General features: G+C 36.4%; 1 protein-coding gene across 4 annotated transcripts in view; it reads right to left on the bottom strand.

Annotated features, from left to right (window-relative positions):
• Window positions 1-16,252: 16,252 nt before the first annotated feature.
• TRIM24 (tripartite motif containing 24) overlaps window positions 16,253-26,595 on the bottom strand; it is a 103,435-nt gene continuing 93,092 nt past the window's right edge. For 3 of the 4 annotated variants that reach the window (XM_054564151.1, XM_054564153.1, XM_054564154.1), the window contains 8 exons: window positions 25,298-25,433; window positions 23,748-23,820; window positions 22,502-22,670; window positions 20,960-21,288; window positions 20,102-20,234; window positions 18,992-19,066; window positions 17,434-17,583; window positions 16,253-16,652 (listed from right to left, as the gene is read on the bottom strand). In XM_054564151.1, coding sequence (XP_054420126.1) covers window positions 16,443-16,652; window positions 17,434-17,583; window positions 18,992-19,066; window positions 20,102-20,234; window positions 20,960-21,288; window positions 22,502-22,670; window positions 23,748-23,820; window positions 25,298-25,433 — 1,275 coding nt within the window. In that variant the 3' untranslated portion in view covers window positions 16,253-16,442. The remainder of the gene's footprint in view (window positions 16,653-17,433; window positions 17,584-18,991; window positions 19,067-20,101; window positions 20,235-20,959; window positions 21,289-22,501; window positions 22,671-23,747; window positions 23,821-25,297; window positions 25,434-26,595) is intronic. The other variant, XM_054564152.1, reaches the window with a different exon arrangement.

Raw genomic sequence — 26,595 nt, 5'->3', positions numbered from 1 at the left:
AAGCTGGGAATAAACTAATATTTCCCATACATTGTTTCTACTCTAATATCATTCATTTATGGGGTAATCGATTCTCCTGATGTGATTAAAAAAATTAAGAATGCAGCAAGCTTGGCCCTGGTTGGGTAGCTTAATTGGTTAGAGTGTCATCCCGATATGCCAAGACTGTGGGTTCGATCCCTGGTCAGGGCACATACAAGAAACAATGAGTTCATACATAAGTGGAACAACAAATTGGTGTTTCTCTAAAATCAATTAAAAAAAAAAAGTGCAGGAAGCTTACCTACATCATGCAATTGTCTGCCCTTCGTTGAGCAGCCGCCACACGATCTCATACTCGTGCAAGCCTCACTCTACTGGGCTACATACGCTGTGAAAAGGAAACACCTAAGGTTTTTACATTTATATTTAGTCTTTTAGTCCTGTTCAGACTTACTGTGGAGACCTTGGAAATTAGGGACCCCAAGGCTTGGCTCACCTACTCCCCTCACCCCCAATTCTGCTTTGGAAGACTTGCTGAAAACACATTGAAGTGTCCCTGCGCTAGACAACTGTGTGCGCGCGGGTGTAGACCCCTGCTTCAGCAGGGGTACAAACCGCTCCTATTTGAACCACTGGTACAGATGGTTTTAAGTGAGGACACCTTTTCTGTAAAGGGCCAGACAGTGAATATTTTAGGCTTTGTAAAACTACATATGACCTGCCGCTTTTTCTCCTCCACAAACCTTTGAAAATGTAAAAAATGTTCTTAGCCGGCCAGACGTTTGAGTTTTGTTGAATCCCTAGGCCCACGATGAAGGCTGCCCCTGGCTGGGGTGCCGCACCGGCCAAAGCTGCTCTGCTTGACCACAAACAGTGCACTGGCCACCCAAATGCCAGGCCAACTGTGGGCTCTGGGTTTCCTTTCTTGTTCCTTCTTCTTTCTCCTACAAAAGCTTCCTGCCTTCTGCCCCAAACTGCAGATTGCCTGCTTCAACAAGAGTTAAAGTTTGTCGGAATCACCTCAATTGCCTTCTTTAATCATTTACACGGTTTTTGGTGACAAGGATGGAGGCTGACTGCTAATGGCCTGTGGGACGAGACACGCAGGTGAGGAGCCCACTGAACCCTTTGAGTTCACTGTTTGAGTCCTCTCATCAAAACTGAGGGCCGTGGGTAAGTCACTCTTGGTTTGAGCTCCGCCCTCCTGCGTGTAGCTCTCCAATCAAAAAAATTAATTAAAAAATACATATTGTGGTTCCAGGACAGTCATGGGGAGCCCACAGTAACTGGTGGCTGTTAGGGAACTTGAGGCAGGGCCACAGCATACAGTAAACTGCTGGGAGACTTGGGGAAAGAAATGAAGATTGCTGTAACCAAAGGCAAAGCAGACTCTAAGTAGGCATAAACCAGACAACTAAAAGCCATGAGGGCGTCTGGAACTATAAAATCGCAGGAGCGGAATAATGGATCTATTGCTAATAGGAAATCTCAGAAGCCAAAGCTGAAAAATTGGTGGGCACGAGTCAAACGCTTCTAAGATGTTTGAGCAATCACCACCTACACCAAAGACGGCCGTGCTAGGATAAATTGGTCATGGAACAGATTAAAGTTAGTTTACCTCTTGACCTCCAGAAAAGTTCCATGCTAATGAGGTGTACTGGAAAACACGGCGCAATCCCCAACCCAGCAGCACATCCCTCACAGGCATTCATTTGGCTCCAAGAGACACAAGGCTTAGCTAAAGAAATGGCATCCTCAAGTTTTAAAGAATTGAGTGTTCCACTTCCTGGCTTATCTGCGTATTTTATGTCTTAGAGGCTGTAGATACCTAGAAAAATGGCAAACTCTTATTACAATCGCCTAACATTACAAATGGTCATTAAGGGTGATGTTCCATTTAGATAATTATTTACTTAAGAAGCACACATGAAAGTAAGGGTTCCCAGATCAACAGCCAGAATGGAATGCCTATTTTAATTGGTATGCAGAGGACTCCTCCCCAAAGCTTCGAAATTCCAAAACAGCTTCATCGAAAGATTCACTGCAAAAGCCTAAATGAAAAGGACACAAGTGCCTAAAACAAGACTGATGTGCCTTCTCCTAGTCCCTTCCATCCTCCTCTTCATGGGGATGCACAGTCTACTAATGTTCTCTCTGAGCTGCCTGTCCGCCCTGAAGAGACCACAAGGCCATAAACAAAAGCCCCAAGGCCGTCATCAAAACACTGGCCCAGAAATTGGCATCTCCTCTGCAATCAACTGGGACACTGGAAAAAAGAATGTCCTTGAAGGTGTTGTCAAATCCTTCAACACTCCTAGATCTACGCTCCAAGGAGGGCTCCCTTATGGGCTCTTGCCGAGGTTGATGTGACTCCCTTGAACAGCCAAGAGGAGTCTGAAAGGAAAACCTTGCCAAATTCTGGTTATTGGAGCTACACCTACTTTAAACTCTACTCACTACGGACCCTGCAAATGGGATCCTGGGAAAAGGAGCATAATCTGGTGAAAAGTGAGGATTCTTACCCAAGTCAGTTCTCCTGGATCTCTGTAGTGCCTGGTCAAGAAAGGACGTGTAAGATAAAACCTAAATGGATATAAAAAAAGTTGTAGAATATTTGTGGAAGAGAGATTTTCTCTGGTCAAGCTGAGTAAGATTAGAATGGATTTATGTTTTTAAAAAATGAGTTTGAATATCAAAAGTACACTGGTGCAAAACTGAATTTTTCTGTTAAGAGGATGAATTTTTCTTAGATTATTTTTCTGATCTTAATAAATTACAAATAAAGGGTTTTCCCTACCTTTTAAATAATTGGCCTGGAAAGCAAACTATCTTACCAAAATGAGTTTACTCTGCTTCATCATGTCTTTATCAGGTCTCTGAACTCCATCTTCTCAATATTGAAGAACTAAAAGGCTTTTTGTAACAACTATTAACTTTCTGTATTTACTTCCAAGTCATGTTGGGAAAAGATATTTTTGACATTTCCCCAAATAAAATTCTAGAATCCTTCTGACCTTGAACTAACTTGAATGTTCCAGGACCCCTCTGAACAAATGCCAAAGTGTTCTCTCTCCTTATCAGTTGACTCTTGAACAACATAAGAGAGTTCGGGGCGCTGACCCCTTCCTGCCCCTGTAGCATGCAGTTGAAAATCCAAAGAGAACTTTTGACTCCCCTCAAACTTAACTATTAAGTGCCTATGCTTCTGTTGACTGGAAGTCTTACCAATAACAGTCTATTTAACATATTTTGTGTGTTAAATGTAATATACCCTGTATTTTTATAATAATATAAGCTAGAGAAAAGAAAATCACTGAGGAAAATACACTTACAGTCCTTATCAAAAAAAATCTGTGTATAAGTGGACTCACAGTTCAAACCCATGCTGTTCAAGTATCAACTGTAAAAAGAGAAATGTTAAACCAATTAAGCTTATTTGATACGTTAAATTATATAGGAAGCAAAGTCAAATAAGAAGTGGTGTTTAACCTTCTTAGGCTATATTTTTATGGATATATGTTAAGTGGTTCAAGAAATTGGATAAAATTCCTAAAAACCTGGTATATCCTAGTATAATGTTATCAGTCATAATTCCAGTTATCTTAAAATGTTATGTCAGGGAAATAACCACATTTCTTTGTCAATTCCATTACAGTCTTTTGTCACTTAGAGAGAGTTACTGTTTTACTCCAATCTTTTGTGAAAGTGAGATTCGTGGAAGAGACCCTACCAAGTATTCTTGACCACGGCCACACTGCCAAATTTCAGGCTGTCAAACCTTGGGTGCATATTTCATAGCTGAAGAAGGCTCTACCTGACTTCCGGTACTATGAAAAATATACAGAAACCTCAAAACCAAGTTGACTGCGAAGAGAAGTAGCCACCATCAAGGTAGTCTGCTTCCTCCCAAGACAGGATCAAGAAGGATTTCTCCATCTCCTCTCTTACCATCCTTTTCTTAATCTTTCCACCACACAGGTATTTATGATTCATCTGTCAATCTTTTGCTTTCCCCTAGTCTGATGAGGTAATGCCATTGTTACATATTTTAGGCCATTACAAAGGAGGGTAATTCAACCACCAACACACATGTCTCTGATTCCTAATGCCTCAGTTTCTGGAACAAGTTTACAGAATAATTACTTCTGGGGAAGTAGAGACAAAGTTACACAAAATACAAAAAGAACAATGGGCTTAAGAAATATGTTCCTCCTTGGGATCATTTCTGGATTTGATTTTAGTTTGTTTGGACATGAGTCCTGGTTCAGGGGCACTCTCCAAACCATGGGCATTGATAATCACTGTCTATGTAATACATGATGTTTTCTCAAAAGTTTTAAATAATGTGGGCAGCCACTGAGCAGCCAACAGACCTCTTTCCAACCTGAATGGCAAGAGAGAACTGAAGAGCCAGCTCCAAAAATACAAGGCTGACACTGTCTCTTCTGAACACTACACTGAGACCTGATGAGACAATCATAACTGAGGGTCACACCAAAATATACTTTAAATCAAACCTCTTGAATGGTCAAGAGGAATGGCCAAAAGGGACAGAGGGGGCTGCTGAAATAAATTTAGACCCAAGATATAGTCCCTCCTGCCTGGGGTGCCACACTAGCAAATTGAACTTTAACGTGCGTGTCCCTGGAAATTCTCTGCTTGACCAGAACACATTATAACCAGCCAGCTGGTCCCAAAATGCCAAGCTACCTCCGGGCCCCAAACTTATTTCTCACTGCAAAAGGCAAACAGTAAAAGCACTGGATCAACCAACTATAAAGCTAGTGCAAAGGTTAAAAGGCAAAAGTAGGAAGATCACATGTAATTCCAACAATAAATTGAGGGATACACATAAACACACACTGAAAAGTAAAAATTTATTACAAAAACATTAAAGTAGAGGGGAATGAGTAAAAACTAGTGATTTTAGAATGTTTCAACTAGAGTGACTATCACCATAAACAGACTGCTGTAAACACAGGTTGGTGCGTGTGAAGCACAGGGCACTACAAATCAAAACCCCACAAGAGAGATACAAGAGAGAAAGGATCCAAACACAACACTGTAGAAAATCATCAACATACAAGAGAGTGGCAAAGGAACAGAGAACAACTACAAAAATAATTACATGAAATGTAAATAGACTAAATGCTCCAATTTAAAAGTGCAGGGTGGCTGAACAAATATGAAAACAACATCCGTACACATGTTTCCTCCAAGAGACCCACTTTAGATAGAAAAATACAGACTGAAAGTCAAGGGATGGAAAAAGACATTTCATGCAGATGGAAATTTAAAAGAAAAGCTGGGGTAGTAACAGACAAAATGTACTTGAAAACAACAGCTGTAACAAAAGATAACATTTAAAAATAAAGGGATCAATCCAATAAGAGGGTATTACTTTCATATAGAACAAATACTGACATAAAGGGGGAGACTTTATAACAATGACATCGATGAATAGATCATTCAGACAGAAAACCAACAAAGAGTGGCCTCAAACACATTAGACCAAGGGGGCTTAATAGATATTTTTAAGTCATTTCACCCAAAACAGAATATACATTCTTTTCAGCTGCACATGGAACACTTTTCAGAATAGATCACACATTAGGCCATAAAACAAATTCTCAATAAATTTAAGAAGACTGAAATCATATCTTTTCCAACCACAATGGTATGAAACTAGAAATCAATTACAAAAAGAAACTAAAAAAAAACAACAAAAGCCCCACTTGGAGGCTAAATACCATGCTACTACATAAGGAACTGGTTAACAACAAGATCAAGCAAGAAATGAAAAGATGTCTGGATGAAAATGAAAACACAATGACCCCAAATCTGGTCCTAAAGTGGTTCTAAGAAAAATCTCAAAAACAATCTAAATGTATACATAAAGGAACTAGGAAAAAACCAACAAAGTCCAAAGTGAGTAGAAGAAAGGAAATAAGTATCAGAGCAGAAATAAATGAAACAGGGTCTTAAGGACAACAGAAAACAATGAATGAAAAAAAAATTGATAACCCTTTAGTCAGATTCATCAAGGAAAAAAAGAGTGCCCAAATAAATAAAACTAGAAAGGAAAGAACTGGCAACTCACATCATAGAAATACAAAAGGTAAGAAAATACTATGAACAATTGTATGCCAAGAAATTGGACAACTTGGAAAAAATAAGTTCCTAGAAACATACAAGCTTCCAAAGTTGAATTAGGAAGAACCAGAAAATCTGAACAAAATGATAACTACTAATGAAATCAAATCAGTAATCAAAAAACTCCCAACAAACAAAAGCCCTGGACCAGATGGCTTCACAGGTGAATTTTAGCAAACATTCAAAGAAAAGTCAATAATTCTCTTTCTTCTCAAATTATTCCAGAAAATAGAAGGAGGGAATGCTCCTAAACGCATCTTACAAGGTCAGCATTTTGATAATGGAGCATACAAAGACACTACAAAAAGAACAAAAGAAATTTATGGGCCTACATCCTTGGTGAATATAGATGCAAAAATCCTCAACAAAATATTAACACACAAAATTCAGGAACACATTAAAAAGGTCATATACCATGATCAAATGGGATTTATTCCTGGGATGTAAGGCTAGTTCAATACACAAATCAATTAAAGTGATAAACCCCATAAATAAAATTGAGGATTAAAAAAAATATCATATCAAAAGAAGTAGAAAAAGCATTTGATAAAATCCAGCATCCATTTACGATGGAAATAGATGGCACATACCTCAACATAGTAAAGGCCATATATGACAAATCCACAGCTAATATGAGAATCAATGGTGAAAGGCTAAAAGGTTTTTAAGATGAGAAACAAAGATCTGCACTTTTACCACTTTTATTCAGCATGGTATTGAAAGTTTTAGCCACAGCAGTCAGACAAGAAAAAAGAAAAGGCATCCAAGTTGGAAAGGAAGAAGTTATAATTATTTGCTGATGACATTATACTATAGAGAGAGAACCCTAAAGATTCCACCAAAAACTATTAGAATAAATGAATTCAGTAAAGTAGTAAAATATAAAATTAGTATCCAGAAGTCAGTTGCATTTTTATACGCCATTAATGAACTACCAGAGAAATTAAGAAAACAGTCCTATTTTCATGGCATAACAAGTACCCTGGAATAAATTAAATCAAGGAGGTAAAAGACCTATAGTCAGAAAATTATAAGACACTAAAGAAAGAAATTGAAGATAAAAATAAATGGAAGGATATATCATGCTCACAGATAGGAACAATTAAACACCATTAAAATGTCCATAAGAATGAAAGTAATCTACAGATTCAAGCAGTTCCAATCAAAATATCAATCCCATTTTTCACAGAACTAGAACAAATAATCATAAAATTTATATGGAACAACAACAACAAAAAGACCCCAAATAACCAAAACAACCTTCACAAAGAACAACGCTTGCAGTATCATGATATCTGATATCTAACTACACTACAAGGCAACAGTAATACAAACAGCTTGGTACTTGATGGCGCCATAAACCATTCAGACCATGTGGGCTGTACCTGTAGCCTACACGCCCTGCCTACCGCAGCCCTACAGCCTGAGGGTGGGTGCCCTCCATACACTGTCCACCAACCCCAGTCTGCTCTCGGTGCTGAAATTCAGAGAAACATGGATGGATGAGAACAGAAAATGGTATTAGAACGGGGGAAATCAGCAATTTTCCAGGAAGCTATGAGAGATGCTGTTTACTGTAGTCTGTATGAAGCAGGGACAAAATTGAACAAACGATGAGTTTGATGCTTTGGAAAGTGTGAAAGCTGCTAGTGAACTCTATTCTCTTGTATCAAGAGAAGTAACTGAAATTGATGACATGCTAGTCAAAAATCCAGAACTTGTCAAGTGATCTTGTTATGAAGAGAGGTGGGTGATCAAGATGACACCGAGTAACCTTTCATAGCTATATGAACTAATGAGTGAAGAAGAGTATGTGAAATGCATAAAACCTATTGAGGCTTGAGGATAGACCCCCCCCCCCAAATAAATTAGTATGAAACAACTTAATCTATCATAGTAATCTTAAATTAGTGGTGAACAGAAGATTTAAAATAGCAACTATTAGCAAGACCAATGAAAAAGGAAACTACTTGCAACAATACTGTTGGAAGAAAATACCGCTTAACTTTCTAATGATTGCAGATAAACACAAGGTGCATCTTTTCCACAAGGACACCCTATGATTTTTAAGCTAGGCAACAGTTACAACATTCAGAATTCCTGACATTATCTATGGTAAAAACTAGTAACAAAATTACATAATTTAAAAATAACACTGTTATCTCAAATTTTATGTAATATTGTAACTTGTGTACATCTATTTCTGGAATTGGGCCAAGATACTTATTTCCATGGGAAATAATCAGCAGTGGAGGAGTTTTTGTTTGTTGCATGGTGTCAGATAATGAACAGTACTATCTTGATTTTGCAATATACTGGGTTTGCTGGTGCTATTTTTATATTGTGAATCAACAGCCTTGCAGGAGAATAAGAAACAGTTTGATAATATTCAACTTCTTCATTCAAAAAAACCCTAACATGGTACTGACATAAAAACAGGCTTATAGATCAATGGAACATAACAGAGAGCCTAGAAATAAACCCACGCCTATATGGCCAATTAATCTATGACAAAGGAGGCAATAATATACAATGGGGTAAAGACACTCTCCTCAATAAATAGTATTGGGAAAACTGGACAGATACATGCAAAAAAATAGAAATCAGATCATTTTACAGCACCACATATAAGAATAAACTCAAAATGGGTTAGAGGCTTAAATACAAGGGTTTATAAAACTGAAAGAAATCATAGGCAGTAAATTCTTTGACATTGATCTTAGTAATATATATATATATTTTTGAGTAAGACTTCTCAGCCAAGGGAAATAAAAGAAAAATGAAGAGATGGGACTAAATCAAACTAAAAGATTTTTGTACAGCAAAATAAACCAACAAAAGGATAAGACAACCAATTAAATGGGAGAAGATATTTGCGAATTTTATGTCCAGTAAAGGGTTACTACCCTAATACTGGGTGCAGCAAAAGTAAGTTTACAGTTTTGAGTACACAAAACGTAGTTTATTCTTGTGCTATTTATTATTGCACTATTTTCCATATGAACAACTGTAAACCTACTTTTGCCCTACCCTGCATATAAGGAACTCATACCAAAAAAAAAAAAAAAAATCAGAATAAAAAATGGACAGAAGACCTAATAGGCATTTCTCCAAAGAGGACATACAGATGGCCAAGAGACTTATGAAGATGCTTCAGATCACTAATCATCAGAGAAATGCAAATTAAAACCACAATGAGGTATCACCTTACATCTGTCAGAATGGCTACCATCAACAAATCAACTGTTGGCGAGGATATGGAGAAAAGGAACCCTAGTGCACTGTTGGTGGGACTGCAAACTGGTGCAGCCACTATGGAAAACAGTATGAGGGTTCCTCAAAAGTTAAAAATAAAATTACTACATGGCCTAGTAATCCCACTTCTGGGTAGTTACCCAAAGAAATACAAAATACTAATTCAAAGATATATACATCTCTGTTCACTGCAGCATTATTTACAACAGCCAAGATATGTAAGCAAACTCTCAATAGACGACTGGATAAAGATGTGGTACATTTATAAAATGGAATATTACTCAGCCATAAAAAATGAAATCTTACCATTTGCGACGACATGGAAGGACTTAGAGAGTATTGTGCTAAATGAGTCATACAGAGAAAGACAAATGTCATATGATTTCACTTATATGTGGAATCTACACAAACAGGTCAAACTCATAGACACAGAAAACAGGTTGATATGAAGAGGTTGGTAGGATGGGATTAAGAAATATAGCCAGTTATAAAAACGGTCACAGGGATGTACAGTACAGTATAAGAAATACAGTCAATAAAATCTTAATATGGTGCCACATGGGTACTACCAGGGGCATCACTTCATAAGGTATATAACTGTTTAATCTCTATGTTGTGCACCTGAAACTAGTATTATATGTCAAATGTAATTGAAAAATAATTTTTAAAAAAATTCTAAAGTCAGCAGCAATTTATAATTAAAACCAAAGTCTAGCAGTCATTGAAAATGACAAACCTGATGCTTAAGCACCTTCCCAGATTTCAGGATCTCTCAATAGCTATGGGAGTATCCAGGATTAAGGAACTTTGTGATGTTGTCTAGCACTATCTAGCACCCAAAATTCCAAGAAGGCACTAAATTAGTGTATCACAAACTCTAATAATGTAAATTTAATTGAACCCTAAATTTGAGAAATCTTTGATAAATGTGTTTTGCTTACATTTTTACTGTTAGTCATTAATAGAAATGGAAGTAAACAAATTTCATATCACTTACCTGTGAGACTGTTTTCAGACTGGTTTCACAGCCTATGAAAAAACTAAGACAATACTCATTGAAGTATTGGAAACAGTAATAATATAACTGTAGTATCTGTACAAGCATATTGTAATCTATGTAATATAATAGAGGTTGATTTGTCTGAATCAAATAACTTTACATATAGAGGGGATTTTCTGTAACTCTCTTTAAAGCATATTCTATAATGGCAAAGATTTCTTCCATAATATGAACGCCAACCTTTATTTTGGACTTACTGTATGTTGATTTTTCTTAACATATACATACCATCATTAGTAAATTCCTAATACAATCAGAGAACCAACATCGTCAAAGTGTGGCACCTGGTGGCCCACTAAGCTGTTGTTCCTGCCATCGTATTAAAGAGCGTTTTCTTTGGGGACATGTCATTTAGCAGGTCAGTACACTGCCATTCTAGGTGTGAAAAGTGCTTAACCTGGTTGATCCACATATTGAGTTGGCCAAAAAGTCTGTTTAGTTTTTTCTGTAAAATAAGAGACACATTTTTCATTTTCACCAATAACTTTATTGATTTAGGTATTTTGAGTATGTCGGCTCTCTTCCACGTGGTATAATGTTGACGGTTCTCAATTTGTCTTGATTTGTTTGTTATCAACTTCAACTCATCTGCCCAACTGTGGAACATCACCCAGTGGGAAATCTCCTGCATGAAACTTTGCAAACCACACTTTACACTTTCGGTCAGTCACAGCACCTTCTCCATACACTGCACAAATCTTTTTTTTGTGTTTCAGCTGTGTTTTTGCCTTTCTTGAAATAATAAAGCATACTATTCTGAAAATGTGTATGTTCTTCCATCTTCAGTATTAAAATAACTACACAAAAATTCACCAATTTTGATGTCTTTTTAAAAAAATGCATGTTGATACGACAGCTGTCACAATACAATCTAACAAAATGATCTCGAATGACATTAAAGACAACTAAGCGCTAATAGAGCCATCTTACAGAAAAAAAAACAAACGAACTATTTGGCCAAACCAGTATTTTATCCCCTCCCCTAAAAAAACAATAAATACTGGGCATCAGTCATTTGCAATGGGAAGACTTCTGACTAAATTTTGTTTCACCTGGGGTTAAAGGCATTAGAGAACATGGGCAAAGGATTCATACAAGTATCCTGATACATGGTAGAGGACTCTGTGAACAAAAAGCGGCAACACAGTAGATCCCACAAGCTTAGGGGCTACCTGGCAGGCCTGACAAGTCCAGGGACCGAAAGAAACTACACCAGACGGTCTGGTCACACATTCCTAATGGGGCAGGTCATGGCAGGCAGGCAGTCACATCCCAGCCTTGCAACCTTCCTTAGCAAAATGTCTATCTGTGCCTTAAGTGAGCCCTGCCCATTGTTCTTACGCATCTAGGATAACATACCTTTGAAATGTCATGGTAATTTTCTTTACCTGTCCCCTTGAAGGCACAACTGCCCACTCTGGAGACCACGCACGTAACACTTCATGGTTATCTTGTTCCCTGCGTACCATCTCTATCTGCTGTAAATGTTAATCATTAACTATCTTGTACCCACCAACGTAAAAAGGAAGCAAGTATCTCTCCGTTTTCCTTTTTATCCAATCCTAGGAATTTTGACATTTTGCTTTCTTCTGCCTCTTTAATCTACCACCAACAGATATTATGTAAACTTCCTTAATGTTTTCTCCTTTAACTCTAAATGTAAAAAATAAGCTGCAGAACTGTCATCCTCCAGAGCATTTTCTCAGTCTGCTGAGATCTTGCTTTAGGGCATGTCCTCAAATCTTTGCTCAAATAAATTTTTATGCCGTTTTCTACGTTTTGACATTCTTTCGTTGACAACTTTAAAATAGCCTTTTTTCTATATTGCTAAGTGTTTAACATCTAACTTCTAAAGGATTTTTTAAGGACTCAAATTAGGACTTATTCTATTTAAAACCTCATTTAAGAATCAAATAGAAGACTGTTCCCACCTCCATAATAGTAAGATCTATTAAATATCCAACAGTGAGTTTTTAAAATAGTTACTTCCACGAATCAACTTTCAAAGTGACTTGTAAAAGCCCCCAGACTTTGTATAATACCCTCCTCCCTCGACAGGTTTCATACAAGTAAAATTTTTTATGGCATCTTTTGTTCTCATACTTTGAGGAGTTTGGGTTCCCTTTTTTTAGGGGGGAAGGTGGAAATCCGTGTCTGAAGATATTTATCACTTGCTTTCTTCCTTTATGTAGTGAAAAACATGTTAGAATTTTTTAAACCTTTCCTGTTATTTATGGACTAGTAGCTTGTCCCTATACATCGATTTTATAGAAGACAGCACAAAGATAGTAATGAAGGCAGATGCAAACTAGTTTAAATTCTGAGTGACATGAGTGACTTCTTCATTAAAAATTCCTGTGGTGGTAAAATATTGACAGTAAAAATCCATCGAAGCTAATTTTTATTAAAATCAAAGCACCAGTTGGCCCCCTAAAATCAAACAAACAAAGACTATTGTCTCAGATATCCTTCACAATAAGCAAAACCTTCATGGAGACAGAAATCTGTGATCTGATTGGTTAGCATTATTCTCACTCTGGAACATGAGCCACCAGCATGTGAATTATGACTAAGTAAATTCACGCCCAAAATGAAGGAGCGATAAGTTTGTAAAAAGACATCAACTATTAATTTACATGAGGTTATAAAATACTTTAAAAAATATGTACATGATTATTTAAAAGGCGGTGCTCTATTTCAATAAGAAATTAGATAGCTGAACTCATGGTCATGTCCAGAATTTTAATGGCTAACCAAATCACTTGATTTCTCTCATTCAAAACAAGTACAGATAAATAGAAAATGAGTACATCTTCAGTTTAAACCTAAAACCTTTTTGTTCACATGAAACAACTTATTTTTGGAATTCACATTATTTGTGGATCAGGGCTCAGCAAGAGGAGGAGTTCCTCCTTTCAATGTCTAACTAGTCCCTCTGTGAAACCCAAATTTGAACATTTAGGTACTGCAATCATAGGACTTAGAAATGCAAGTTCATAAATGGAGCAATGATCTGTATACTCACCTTTGTGACTTTGGAGTGAAACTTTCTGAAAGCCTTCCTAAGCTATGTTTCAACTATACTACTATGTGTAGTAAAATGGGGTGCCTCTTCCTTAGTTTGGAAAAGGTCAAACTACTGAGGCAAGTGGGCATTTTCCTTTTAGCACTTTCTAATTTCCCACCCCTCCAGCCAGAAAAGATGAGCAGGGCCTGCTAATTCGAAGGACAGATACTGCATTGCCAGATGCTGATGTGCAAGTATATTTTGAATGTTCTATGTTGTCTCAGTCCATTTGTACTTCTGCCATAGCCATATAAGTCACTGACTGTGTACTTGGGTTTCCTTATTGCTGGAAAGATCAGATGCTTGGCACCTGGGAAAGCTTTTGATGAGTTGAAATTGAGTAAATCCTAGCTCCCACATACTCTGCTCATTCATAAACCCTGGTTAAAGGTGTGAGCGTGTGATCATGTGATCACATTCAGTATTGGGGGTCTTGCAGCTATGGCACTGGGCTCTTGGTGCTAAATCCAGAGGGAACTCTACAGTTTTTGTTTGGAGATAAACACTGGAGTGTTAGGTCAAGGTTGCTTGAATTGCACTTAACTTTTGGAAGGATGCTCTCTAAATGAGCATGGGGTCTATGTAGTTAGGATCATCTTACACCTGTCTATTAGAATTTAAGAACTACTTAGCTGGGATCCCCCTGAGCACATAGGTGCTTGTCAAAAGGTCACAGGACTATAATTGTAAAGACTGTTACTGAAAACTTTTTGGAGAGGAAAACACTTTTAAATACTGTTTTAAAAGATTAATATTACTCTGGCTGAGTAGCTCAGTTGGTTAGTGTTGTCCCCATATGCCAAGGTTGTGGGTTTGATCCCTGGTCAGGGCACATACAAGAATCGACCAATGAATGCACAAATAAGTGGAATAACAAATCAATGTTTCTCTCTTTCCCTCTAAAATCAATTTTTTAAAAAATATTAATATGGCACTGAATATATGAGTGAAAGTTTTGGGGATATTAGTTAGAAATTCTGGCTCGAATGCTTTTAGAAAGTTATGTATTTTTTCTCTGTAGTGCTACTTCCCTTTGTGATCCTTCTCAAAATTTATCTTTGTTGCCCTGTTTTAACTCAGAAGACAAATATGGAAGAACAAACTGCCATAAGAACAGTATTCTAAGATACCAACGAACTTGCTACTAAAAGCTCAACAGCTGGTGTGCTATAAATGCTGGAGCAAAATAAGACAATTAAATGGTATATTGTCTTATCAAAATTTGTTCAGTCTTTGGAGAATAAATGTCAAATGCATATTCAAAATGATACCACCATCACAACAATTACCCTGAACACGAATTTGAAAAAGTAACTAAGACCTTTTTAACCATTAATGTATATCAGGGACAAGACCTAACTCTATATAGAAAGTGAGATACTATTCCTAATAGGTTATTTTTTCATATTTTATCTTTAGCAATATCTGAAAACCCAGTGAATCAGCCACAGAATATTTTTGAATTGTCCATTTTAAGAAGTAATGCCATGTGGATGAGAGCAAGTCCTCTAAGTTTAATTCATGGAAGATGATGCCATCCAAAGAGAATGTTCTTTCAAGTCAGGCATATTTTTATTCTATCAGCCTAAACAGAAAAATTTCCTTAGCCAATTAATGTTTTAGAAAGGTTTACTTTGGCAAATTAAAAAAATTCATGTATAAGTATTTTGTCAAATGTCAGATTAGCAAATGGCACAACAATTTTTTTCTTCTATCTTAATCTAGTTTCCCTCTTGGTTAACGAACAATAAGGAATAAATGAATGTCAGTTAAACTGGGTAGGTCTGGCCCATTAAGAATATGTTTGCCCTCAGCAGACATCTTTTCTATCTCTATTAGAGTAAAAATGAAATTTATCAATTTGAAGGTCCAATTCTTAAAAATAGGAAATAGATGCTTCAGAAAAAATTAAGTTTTCACTACAAGTCCCTCCAACTGCCTGCTCCCAAATTCCACAATACATTTGCATTCCAAATTATAAAGACAGATGAAAACCACAAAAGCTAGTCCCTTTCAGGGGAACTTACATTTAATGCCCAATAGGGTATATTTTTAAAAAATCCTCACATCGAATACGGCACACAGCTGTATTTCATATTTTGGGTATTCCACTAAAAGCCATACTGCAAACAATGAGTCTTGTTATAAAAGGATCACCTGCACAGTTAAAACTAACAGCAAAACCACACAGACATCCAGCAAAACCAAATGTGTTCACTTGCTTCCGCAGAGGAAGAAGTTCAATTAAGAAATGTATGAAAAATGGCCTTGAAAATCTGCTATACCAAACACCTCTATAGACAAGAAAAAAAACAAAAATAAAAATCAAACTTTTGTTTTCCTGCTTTTTCTTTAATACAGTTGTCATCTTACATGAATACTATTAGGTGCCTTCTTGATAGTATCTAATCTACTTCTTCGTTGTACAAGTCGGCATCCTAAGATCGAACTTATTACCATCCATGTTCATTAATTATGGCCTAATGTTTTTAATTATGTACTGTTCTTAAGGACAGTACACCTAACTCATGGCTGGGCCATAATTAATGGGTAGTGGTATTTTTCTAAAAATGGATTAACGCACACATCCAAACCACATTAAAATTTCAACTTAGGAGTTCATACAAAATCTATTTCCTTTCTATAGTAGCTATAGTTCCAGATTACAGTTTTGAAATCCAGAAATGGAAACAATTTTTTTTGTTGTAGATGCTTCTTTCTTCCTTTCTCCTTCCTCCCTTTTTCTTACTTTCTTAACAACAAGGTTAAAAGAAATGGGTTATTAAGAAATTAAAGTCTAGTAAACATCAAAAACTTATAGATCAGAGTGGTCACAAACTCTTCTTTATAATGATGTTAAATTACTGACAAAATAATTTCTGAAAACAAAAAAATCTAAAAGCCAGCACACGCCAATGGTGCTGCTTATTTAAGCAACTGGCGTTCCTCTATGCTTTTGAGGCGTTTCTTCCGGGGCTGTACAAAGTCATCATCTGAGTCATCACTAAATTTATTATCTTCTGATTCATTTCTGAATTCAAGTTTAGGAAACCTTTTTTCTGGATAAAGGTTCTTTAGAAGTTCTTCAAAATAGCTTTCAAGTTTTATACCAGCATTGGCTACTTCTGAATCAGGCTGTTGGATAAAAATAAAAATATGAATTAAAAAACGAACACCAACATTTCAGTCATTAAAAGTGGTAAATTTCTCACATTTTTGTTCCCTTTTAACTTGAGATTAGGAGTACCAGTAGATTGTTTTAGAAAAATGTTTATGCAATGTCACCGATGTCAAGTAAATAGCAGCCTGGGGCTACACAGAATATAGAGAAGGCCTGATAAAAGGTACATAAAAGGCTTTGACTCATCTGGATTATTCTATAAGAGCCTGGCAGCAGTAGGACTGGATTACCAGAGAGAGAGCAAAAAGATGCTGCATGGTAGCATTACATTATAGGTATTTTTAGAACAAAGGAAATGTGGAACTCTGGAATGAGTAACCAATACCTAGAACAAACCAGGAACAAAAGGTTCTAAATCTGACAGATATTTAGATAAATTGACAGGTGAGAAAATTTTAAAATTAGAAATATTTAGACCACATCCTTAATAGTTCAAGATCAACATTAAAAATACTAAAAGTATGGAAGTGCTATATTCCAAGAAATAAAGATGGGAATGAAAAAGAATTCTTCTAGGTTAGATAAAAATATTTTCTAAATCGTTTTTAAGTTGTCAGCTATAATTTGCATTTCCACTCACTGTATAATAAACTTCGGAATATAAATGTGTTTAAAGTCATCCCCTGAGAAACTTTTGAAAGGTTACACTAGCATAAATAATCTCCTTGTTTGTTGATAAGGTGTTGGCTTAATATTGCTTTCAATATTGCTATTAGTTTCCCCTTCCTTCCTCACCTCATTGAATTCAGCGCAGTTTTGAAAGATCAATCTAAAATCAGCTACAAAGTCTTCAGGCTTTGCGTACATGTAATTATCTTCTTGTAGTCTTTTCTTGATAGTCGACAAGTCCATTGGATTTTTAATTATTTTGTAATAATCAGGCACCTTTCAAAATAAATGAGATACTATAATGCAAGTAACTAAATTCTACCCGGTCCTAAATAAATTATACAAGTAGTGGCATAAAATTCAGATTGTACTGTTTTGTCATTGCTCAGGAAATTTATGCAGCAACTTTTACTAGTGCCTACAGCCTTGCAGACACTGAAAACACATTTTGTGTCACTTTTTTCAAAAATTTTCACCAATTTAATTAAACTGGTTAATTAAAAAACATCACATTCCCCCTCCTAAACTTCCCTATTCTTCATTATTAAACAAAAAGCAATTATTAGAATAAGTATTATTCCTAGTAGGATTTGACATGCGTTTGCTGCATGTGATAGAGTAAATGGGGTGTGAATCTGCGCCTGAGCCCCAGTTCTGCTACTGAGAAGCATGCTCCTGGGAAAGTTACTTACCTTGCTGAACTTCGTATATCAAACAGGAATAATTCTACCAACCTCATAGTTTTTGTAAACAATAAATGAGATGACATATAATAAAAAAAGGGGGCTATTTTTTCACTGCTGCTGTTGTTATTAATACCAAATATAACTGTAATCCAAGATCATAAAAAGCACCAAGTTCTAGGTTAAAATTTTTAAGTGGAGAAAGCTTTTACTGGTCATAACCCTCTTTTCTTTCACTTTTTTTGCCCTGCTTCTTTTAGGCACAAAAGTTCCTTCCCCTCAAAGTATTTACTTATTTCCTTTTCTTATCTCAACTTCTCAAAACCTCGTCTCAGGAAAGAAGTTCATTGTTTATCAGCTGAATATGTTTACTAAACTTGTTTTCTTTTCTAGTCTTGCATTAACTTTTTAAAATTTATTGAATTGAAGAATATTAAATTTTTAAAGAAATTTAGGACATCAGAGAATAGAACATATTTTGAGTAGTACATTTAGCACTTTAAAATTATTCATTAAAGTCTTATCGAACTTGCAATATGAAACTTTTTGAAGTCAGTGGTTAACACTCACGTGCATGCACTCACTCACCTTCCCCTGTTAAAGGTCTACTTAGTATGTGAAGTCTGGACATATAAAGTAAAATATGTACTCGGAATTTTGGGGGTCTTTATTTCAAGTGGAAAGTTTTCTCCCCAACAGTTTAGGAGATATGCCTAAATCTCCTGAGAGAGACAACTGATACATATCATTACAGAGAATAATAGGTAAAATACCTGGGATTAGAAGTAAGAATGTATGAGAAATGAATAGAAGTTTTGGGCCAATTTGTTAACAGTAAAATGTATTTCAGATCAAAGCTTTCAGTACGTATGAATAAGCTTTAAGACTGGATTAGATACAAGAAACTACTGAAAAATGGTACAGAAACTAGATTTTCATAAATCAAGCTTCAGAAAACCATTCCACTGTGTAAAAATGCACAAAATGACGTTAATACTTACAGTTAGAGGAACCGGGTCTTGAAAAGCCAGGCTCATTTCATGGCAATAAAGAAATAAAAGTAGACGTTCACACTTCTAAGCAAAAAATAAAATAAAATGAAGTCACAGCTTATTTTTTATAACAATGTCATGTGTCTCAAAGTACCTGAATAAAAATTAAAAACAGATGAATACAAGAAAAGTATCGATACTCGGAATTTTGATCTGCTTCCCAATCATTTCCTGAACTGCACTGTTCGACAGTTTGAGATTTATGTGATATGTGAGAGCAGCCCTCAGAATTACAGGGACAAAAGCGGTATTGCTAGAGGCCTACTTGAAGCTCTTTAAAAATTAATTTCCAGTTCTTTCTTCAATCTGTGTATTAAATTATTAGTAGTCAACAAAGGAAGAGATCCAAACGTAGAGCCCCTTCCTGGTTTGTCCAGTCCTAAGGCCGCCTCCCTGATGGTACTTTGCTACTTCTGCTTATGGGTTCACCCGGTAAACCCCCAGCGCTGGTAGTGCATGGCTGGGCCCTCTCTTGCATGCCGACTTTTATACTCACTGTTCTACTTTATAATTCAGCTAAGGAGCTTCTTTATTAACACAGAAATGTTGATTTAGTAGGTTTAAATGTTAACTACAGTGAAATATTTTAGCTGACTTTGAGGTATAAACCCGGTAGCACTGGGTGAAAGAATGGAATTATTTTCAGAAGTAAACAGAAAAACCCATCTCTCAACAAATTCTGAGGAAGGAAACCTACCTGTAGTATAAATAAAACAAAACAGAAATTTACTAAAGATAGATTAAGAGTCTGGGCCACATAAAAGATACACATTCTACTTGTTTAAGCGCATTATTTTAAGCCTCTAGAAACACACACACACACACACACACAGTACTGTGATTTTTTTAAACTAAAAAAGTTAGTCTGTTATTAAATGTCTTATTTAAGATACCTACATTTTTGTGGAAATAAATGCTAAAAAAAAAAAGAGTAAATTGATAAAAATTTGTGTACATACTCCTTTTCGATGAAAAGCACACCTACATTACAATACTGTGTCTAACAACAACAACAAACTCCTGTTTAACAGTCTAGGTTGGAAATGCTAAAAAACTTACCCTTTTATCTATTGGTGCTAATTTACCAAGGCCTTCAGTTTTCTTTTTTTCTGAGTTGTGACTGGGAGCATCACAATCATATTCAACTTCTGGTTTAGATAAGTCTCGGCAGAAAGTGCAAATCCACTCTCCACTGTTGGGGGATAAAGTATGTGAGTTCTTAATGCATCATTTCTCTCTATACCGTATCCCCTTCCTACCTCCTCCATGCCATTTATGACGCAGAATTATTTATTTGGCATGAATTTTAATCACTGAAGATTTACCATATAACTACTACGTATAGCACCATGCTGAGAGAGCTGACCAGGAGAAGTGCAATGCAGGGCCCTAAGTGGTACATATTAATCTAGCCAAGGAGATAAGAAATACATACACAAAATAAACAGGCACATTAATCTATGGTTGCTGTGATACATAACTGGTATTTTGTCCCAAATGATTCAAGAAAATGAAACGCTCTTGGTACTATTCTTGCAACTTTGTTTGAAAATAAATTTTACGTAGTATAGCATTTGAAGAACTGAGAGATTAACTCAATGGCCATCATCATCTCAAAGGCACTGTGACAGTTTGAGATACTTGCAAATGTCAGTGCCTGCCAAATATAATGCAATTGTGGCAGTTGTGCGTAAGGACCACTGATTTGTATGGCAACCCCTTGTAATAATTTAAAGTTTATTATTTTTCTCTTCTAAACAGACTAGGTTTTGGAGAGAAGCGCAAGGAATTGAAGGCAGGGTATGGGAAGGAACCTCTAAGTTTTTACAAAGGTTTTATGTTATAATAATTGTCGAAAATTTATTGCTGTTATTGAAAGTGAAAGAACGTGGGAAAGGGAAGCAAGTACTACCTTACCTTGGAAAATTTGCCAATGTGGGCACATGACAAGATAGATGGAATACTTTGGGACACTTCTCACAGCACAGGAGTTCCCCTCCATTCTGACAAACTGCACACCAGTCCTCATTGGGGTCGTCCTCTTTCCTTGTCTCTCCAACGTGGAGGGGCGACTTCTGGGAGGCGTCCGGCCACTCAGATTTCCCGTTGGAGGCATTTTCCTGGTGAAGTCCAGGCTGATCTCCTGTGCTGTCAGGCGCATCTGATCTTGGCACAGACTCCTCGGAAGCAGAGCTCTGATTACTATTTAAGAGCAGGGAGGTGAGTATGCTTCTTGGATAGTTGGTCTGCAATGGAAGGAAGCAAAAGTATATACGTTTCTTCAAACTGGCATTCTTTATTAACACTACTGCAGTTTTAGACAAAAGACTGCTCTCTCAGGAGCACCTGGTTACTTCAAAGGAGTCTGTGAATCTGCATGAGAACAGAATCGGTTTACTGATAGCTGTATTAGAGTCTCTAATGGTACAGAAGACAAGGACCTCTCCTGAAAAACATCATCAAAACAGAATGTCAGTGGTAAGGGTGAGGGGATAACAAAGGAAAAGTCTTTGAATTTGTTGATGGTTACAGAAATGAGAGAATAGGTGGGTAGTATAAAAGTAAACCATGTGAACTGTAAGTACATTCTATTGGACCAATGAATTCAAATTATACCTAGATACAAAAAAAGCCTATTGTAGATTTTTAAAAAATCATTCATAGAACCATTAATAATCTTAAGGCAAATCAAAATTTTATGTTGGAGCCTAGGATGATGAAAATTTCAAATCACTGAGTCATCCGCACAGTCTCCAACAGCGTTGTAAAATGCTTCTCAACGCTGTCAACGCAAGGCGCCTGCGCACCTGTTCCCACGGGGCCTTCTGTCCTCCTGCTACAGGGTGTACTGGGGGGACCGCTGTATGGGGTCTGCCCTGTTCTTTGCCCCCCTTCTGTGCTACATCCCATTTCTGGGCTTCTATGTCTTCCTCTTTCTTGGTCTACCCCATTTTTGATGAACCGTATTTTCAAATATCTTCCTGAGGATGAATACATGGAAATTAAATGTTTTGCAATCTTGCGTGCATGTCTAAAAATGTTTATTTGATCTTTACGCATGATTGTTAATTTTTTCACTTAATGGTCTGGTACTTTTTAGGTCCTTTCAGTTCATATGTTCATATCTTTCAGTTACATGAAGTTTTGTTATATTATTTCTGTGGCAATTACCTTCCATGTGTTTTACTCTGTTCTCTCTTTCATATGCCCAAACCATCTCCATTTGGGCCTATGATTTTTCGAACTCTTCTGCCTGATTTCCATCCATCTTTTTGTTTTAATTTACTGAGAGACTGTCTTCAAATTTTTCAACTTGTAAGTCGACTATTTCCCTGCTTTAAAAAAGTTTTTTTTTTTTGTTTTTGGTTTGTTTTTTTTTTACCTCCTATGAGCTATGTAAAAGTTTCTGTCACCCTGTTCCCTGAAAAGGAATAGTGTTGCAATCATTAATATAATTACATTTTGAGGCCTAGATTCTTCATCTGATTCTTGTTTCACTATAACAACAGGAAAATCGTAATTTTCAGGTGGTCCACTGTTTTCTTGTTTTATCCGGATTGGCTCCAACATAACCACTGGGACTTTGTGTGTAGAATCAGCTCCTGCTGGTTTGCTGGAAGAGCCAGAGCTTTAAGTTTAAAAAGGAAAGAAAGAAAAAAAAAAAAATCTAAGAATGCTATCTTAAGTATCTCAAAATAAAGTATTACAGCTTTCAGAATAATGCCACATCTTCACAACAATGGTAGCTATATCAGTAATGATATATAACTACAATGCAACTGCTACATACAAAAGTTTCCTTACATATAAAAAATGTTCTATATATCAACCTACCTAAATAGGTACACTATACATCTGAAGTTACTTAAGTAAATTTAAATAATACCTGAATGAAAAGAAAACGGATTTCAATATTCTGAGGCTTTAAAATCGGGCAGCCAGATTTAGTATCTTAGAACGAGTATCTTTTTTTAGGCTTTCTCATTTTCTTCTTTAGTCAGTGACAAAGAGAACTCTAGGCTCACATGAATGATTGATTTATTGTCAAGCAGTGTGAAGACAATTAACTAGGGACATAATTTATTGATGTTCTGCTATTTAAAAAATGTAGTGACACAAAAAACTTTTACAGATAGCCCCTATGTTCTCATGGGACTGAACCAAAACTTTCTCTCTTCAGAAAATGCTGCTGCCAGATGAAATGAAAATAAGACCTGGGTTCACTAGGAGAAATTTGCAAGCGTAATGAATACACAAGCAGGCAGTAAATTAAAATAGAATTTCAACAAATGTAAATTTATTTTAAAGCAAAATCAATTTTTGGTCACTGGAAAATTCAGAGAACACTGAAGTTAGTATAAAATTATTGTTTCTTTTTCCTCGGTGTGCATTTGTATGCCTTCCCAAATAGTTTAGTGTGTTATACTCCACTTCATTTTTCCCTTGCTATATGATACAAGTAAAACATTTTATTTTCAACAGATACACAAAGATACTTGTATCTTCAAAGATAAAATTATAATTTACCTAACCTGTTAATTATTAAATTAACATAATATATAATAATTATTAAATCATTTTAATTTAAAAGTAAAAAATAAAAAAGTTGGTCAAAATATACTGACTACCAAAGCATTTGGGCACTGGGGCAAAAGAAATTTAATTAGAGATCCTCTGTCTAGAGAGCAAGGCTACATCAGCTTACCTTCCTCGGCTCCCAACACTGGAGGCACTAGGTGAACGCATTGGCGGGTGTACACTAGTCATAGTAACAGGTCCTGAAGAGAAGAAAATCATCCACATTCACAAAATGAATTAATAATCATGTATTCAATTCATATTAAATGTGCTCACTTAGTACAACATTGAAACTGGAAGACATAATGAAAGTATATAAAACAGTAAACAGTGGCTGAACTAGCACAGCCTAACTCCCCAAAGACTAGAAGGGCTGTCCCAGCTTAACACAGCTGACGTTTTGGGCCAGACAGTTCTTTGCTGTGGAGGGCTGTTTGTGCGCTGTAGGATATTTAGCAGTTTCCCTGGCCCCTACTAGTTATTGGGGATCTCTAGCATCTCTCCAAACTTCCCACCCAAGGCTGTAACAATCAAAAATGTCTCCAAAGATTGACGAGTGTACCGTGTGAGAGTAACCAGAACAGGATCTCAGTGAGGACACTACTGCCAGCGAAAGCTACAGAAGACAAGAGAAAGTGGTAGGGGCTGATAATAAAAGCAGACTGGGGAAAAGAGCCACACTGAAACAAATGTCCGACTCGGCAATGCATACGAGGTTCTTTGTGTAGTGCCTGGCCAACAGTCAGTACTGAATAAAGGTCAGCTTCAGCCATATTGCCAATATGGGTTCTGGAACTGTTTTATCAAGGTGTGCTCCCACCCGCTACCCATTAGAGTATTTAGCTCATCACATTCTTACTGTATTTTCACTCTTTAAATATTTGCTGACTCAGTAGCTAGAAATTATATCTTGTTTTGATTTTTTAAAATCACTACTAGTAGTGCGACTAAACACCTTCCGCCACTGCCCCCGTCCCCAGCCACCCCCATTTTACTGGCTATGGGTATTTTCTCTTTAGGGAATTATGGGCTTATGTCCTCAGTACTTTCCTTCTTTATTTGGGTAAGCTGGTTATATAATTACACAGTCTTTGCCCTATTTTGTCAATAGTTTCCTTCCTGTTTTTAAGTTTGTGTTCTAAATAACCATTCCATTTTAAATTGTGTAATCTGCCTTATGTTTATGTGACTAGTGAACGACTTAAAGTTTCCTCTTTCCTCATTTTGGTCTAAGACACCTATTTTGACACAGTCTCTGAGAGTATTAGACTGCTTCTTTCTTGAAGGAAGGAATAGGTATGTTAAAAATCCTTAAACACAATTAACCACCAAACCACCATCAAAAGAGTGACTGGCACTGATAAATTTTGACCCTAGGCAAATTACATCCTGAAAGACACCATATCACAGGCAACTCAACTTATCAAAAAGAGAAAAGTATAGTACTAATTTCCTCCTGGGAGTATACAATGCCTATAAATAATGTTGAAATTGAAAAGGTACAGAGGTTTAACCTTTGATTTCCACTTTGAAAGTACTATATATTAATTTTAAATAGTGCCAAATACTCAGACCCTTTTAAATCATCTAACAAAAAAGAAAAGGGAGTTTTTTTTTTTTTTTTACAAGTTGAGGAAAAAAGTGGAAAAACACAAAATCTAAAGAAACCCACTTTACCTGCAAGGCCTGGAGAGGGCACTGATGAATTTGGTGACTGGACGGCTCTGTTTGAGGGCGGCCTGGGCTGGCCATGATCTACACTGTTATCTTTCCTCACAATATTGTCCAGCATAATTGTACTTGAACAGTCAATCTTATAAAAAAAAAAAAATTATTTCATGGTATCCAGACTTTGCAAGTTAAAAGCTACTTTAAATTTTTAAGAAAACTTTAATAGTTTAATTATCATCAAATAATAAACAGGCAGATATCATATTTGAGAAGTTTTGATGCAGAGTATTAAAAAAAGTTTCACTCTTCTTAGTGTTCTGTGTTAGTAAGTATAGTAGGACACACTATTTTAGAAATCATGAGCCAAGAGAAAGGAATATTGTGTTGCCATTCACACCCTTAAAAATTAAATCTAAAATATTTTTTAATACTTAATTTATTTAAAAAAAAACAAAAGGTAGCCAATTAAAAAAAACTTTGGTGAGAAAAGTAGCAGTTTCACATTTTTGCAAATCTCTAGCATCTTGCTTAATAACAGCCAACTGAATTCTTGTATCTGTTTCTGCACTGAATTTTTTTTTAAGATTTATTTATTTTTTTAGAGAGATGAAGGGAGGGAGAAAGAGAGAGAGAGAGAGAGAAACATCAATGTGTAGTCGTCTTTTGCACACCTCAACTGGGGATCTGGCCCACAAATCAGGCACGTACCCTGACTGGGAATTGAACTGGCGGCCTTTCAGTTCACAGGCTGGCCACTCAACCCACTGAGCCACACTGGTCAGAGCACTAAATCCATTTTGATGTGTGGTTTTGTTCTGATGTGTAGTTTTGGTTGAAGAACATGAAGAAAATCTGGCCTTACACAGGGAGGATCTTGTGGAGCCTCTGTAAGGGTTGTAGAGACACCTGTGTTCTTGGCTCAGACTTGAGAACTAAGGTTTTGGTATGCGCCAGATAAATGAAGCAAGTCCATACATAACACATTTCCAGAACACTAACATCACCTAAGTACAGTACTACTGTTTGGTAGGAAAAACTGATCCCTCGTAGATTCTTGCTCTAACCTAATAGGTATACAAATCATACTTGTTTCCTAATTGATTGCCAGGCTAAAATAATAAATTTCTATTGAATAAGACTTTAATGCTTTAGACCCAAATATTTTTCATGCTGATAAAAACTACTTATTTCCCATGAACATCTTTGTGATTAAAATCCAGTTCAATTCTCTAACACGGCTGCAGCCTTTCTCAACCAGGATTCTACAAGTGAATTAAGTCCTGTAGTCCTAGGGCACAGATTGT

This window comes from Pteronotus mesoamericanus, unplaced genomic scaffold (assembly GCF_021234165.1).
Source record: "Pteronotus mesoamericanus isolate MK-2021 breed Mesoamerican mustached bat unplaced genomic scaffold, CSHL_Meso_final scaffold_85, whole genome shotgun sequence".
Classification (NCBI taxonomy): domain Eukaryota; kingdom Metazoa; phylum Chordata; class Mammalia; order Chiroptera; family Mormoopidae; genus Pteronotus; species Pteronotus mesoamericanus.
Note: the sequence above shows the minus strand (reverse complement) of the source record. Positions and strands in the feature narration are given on the sequence as shown.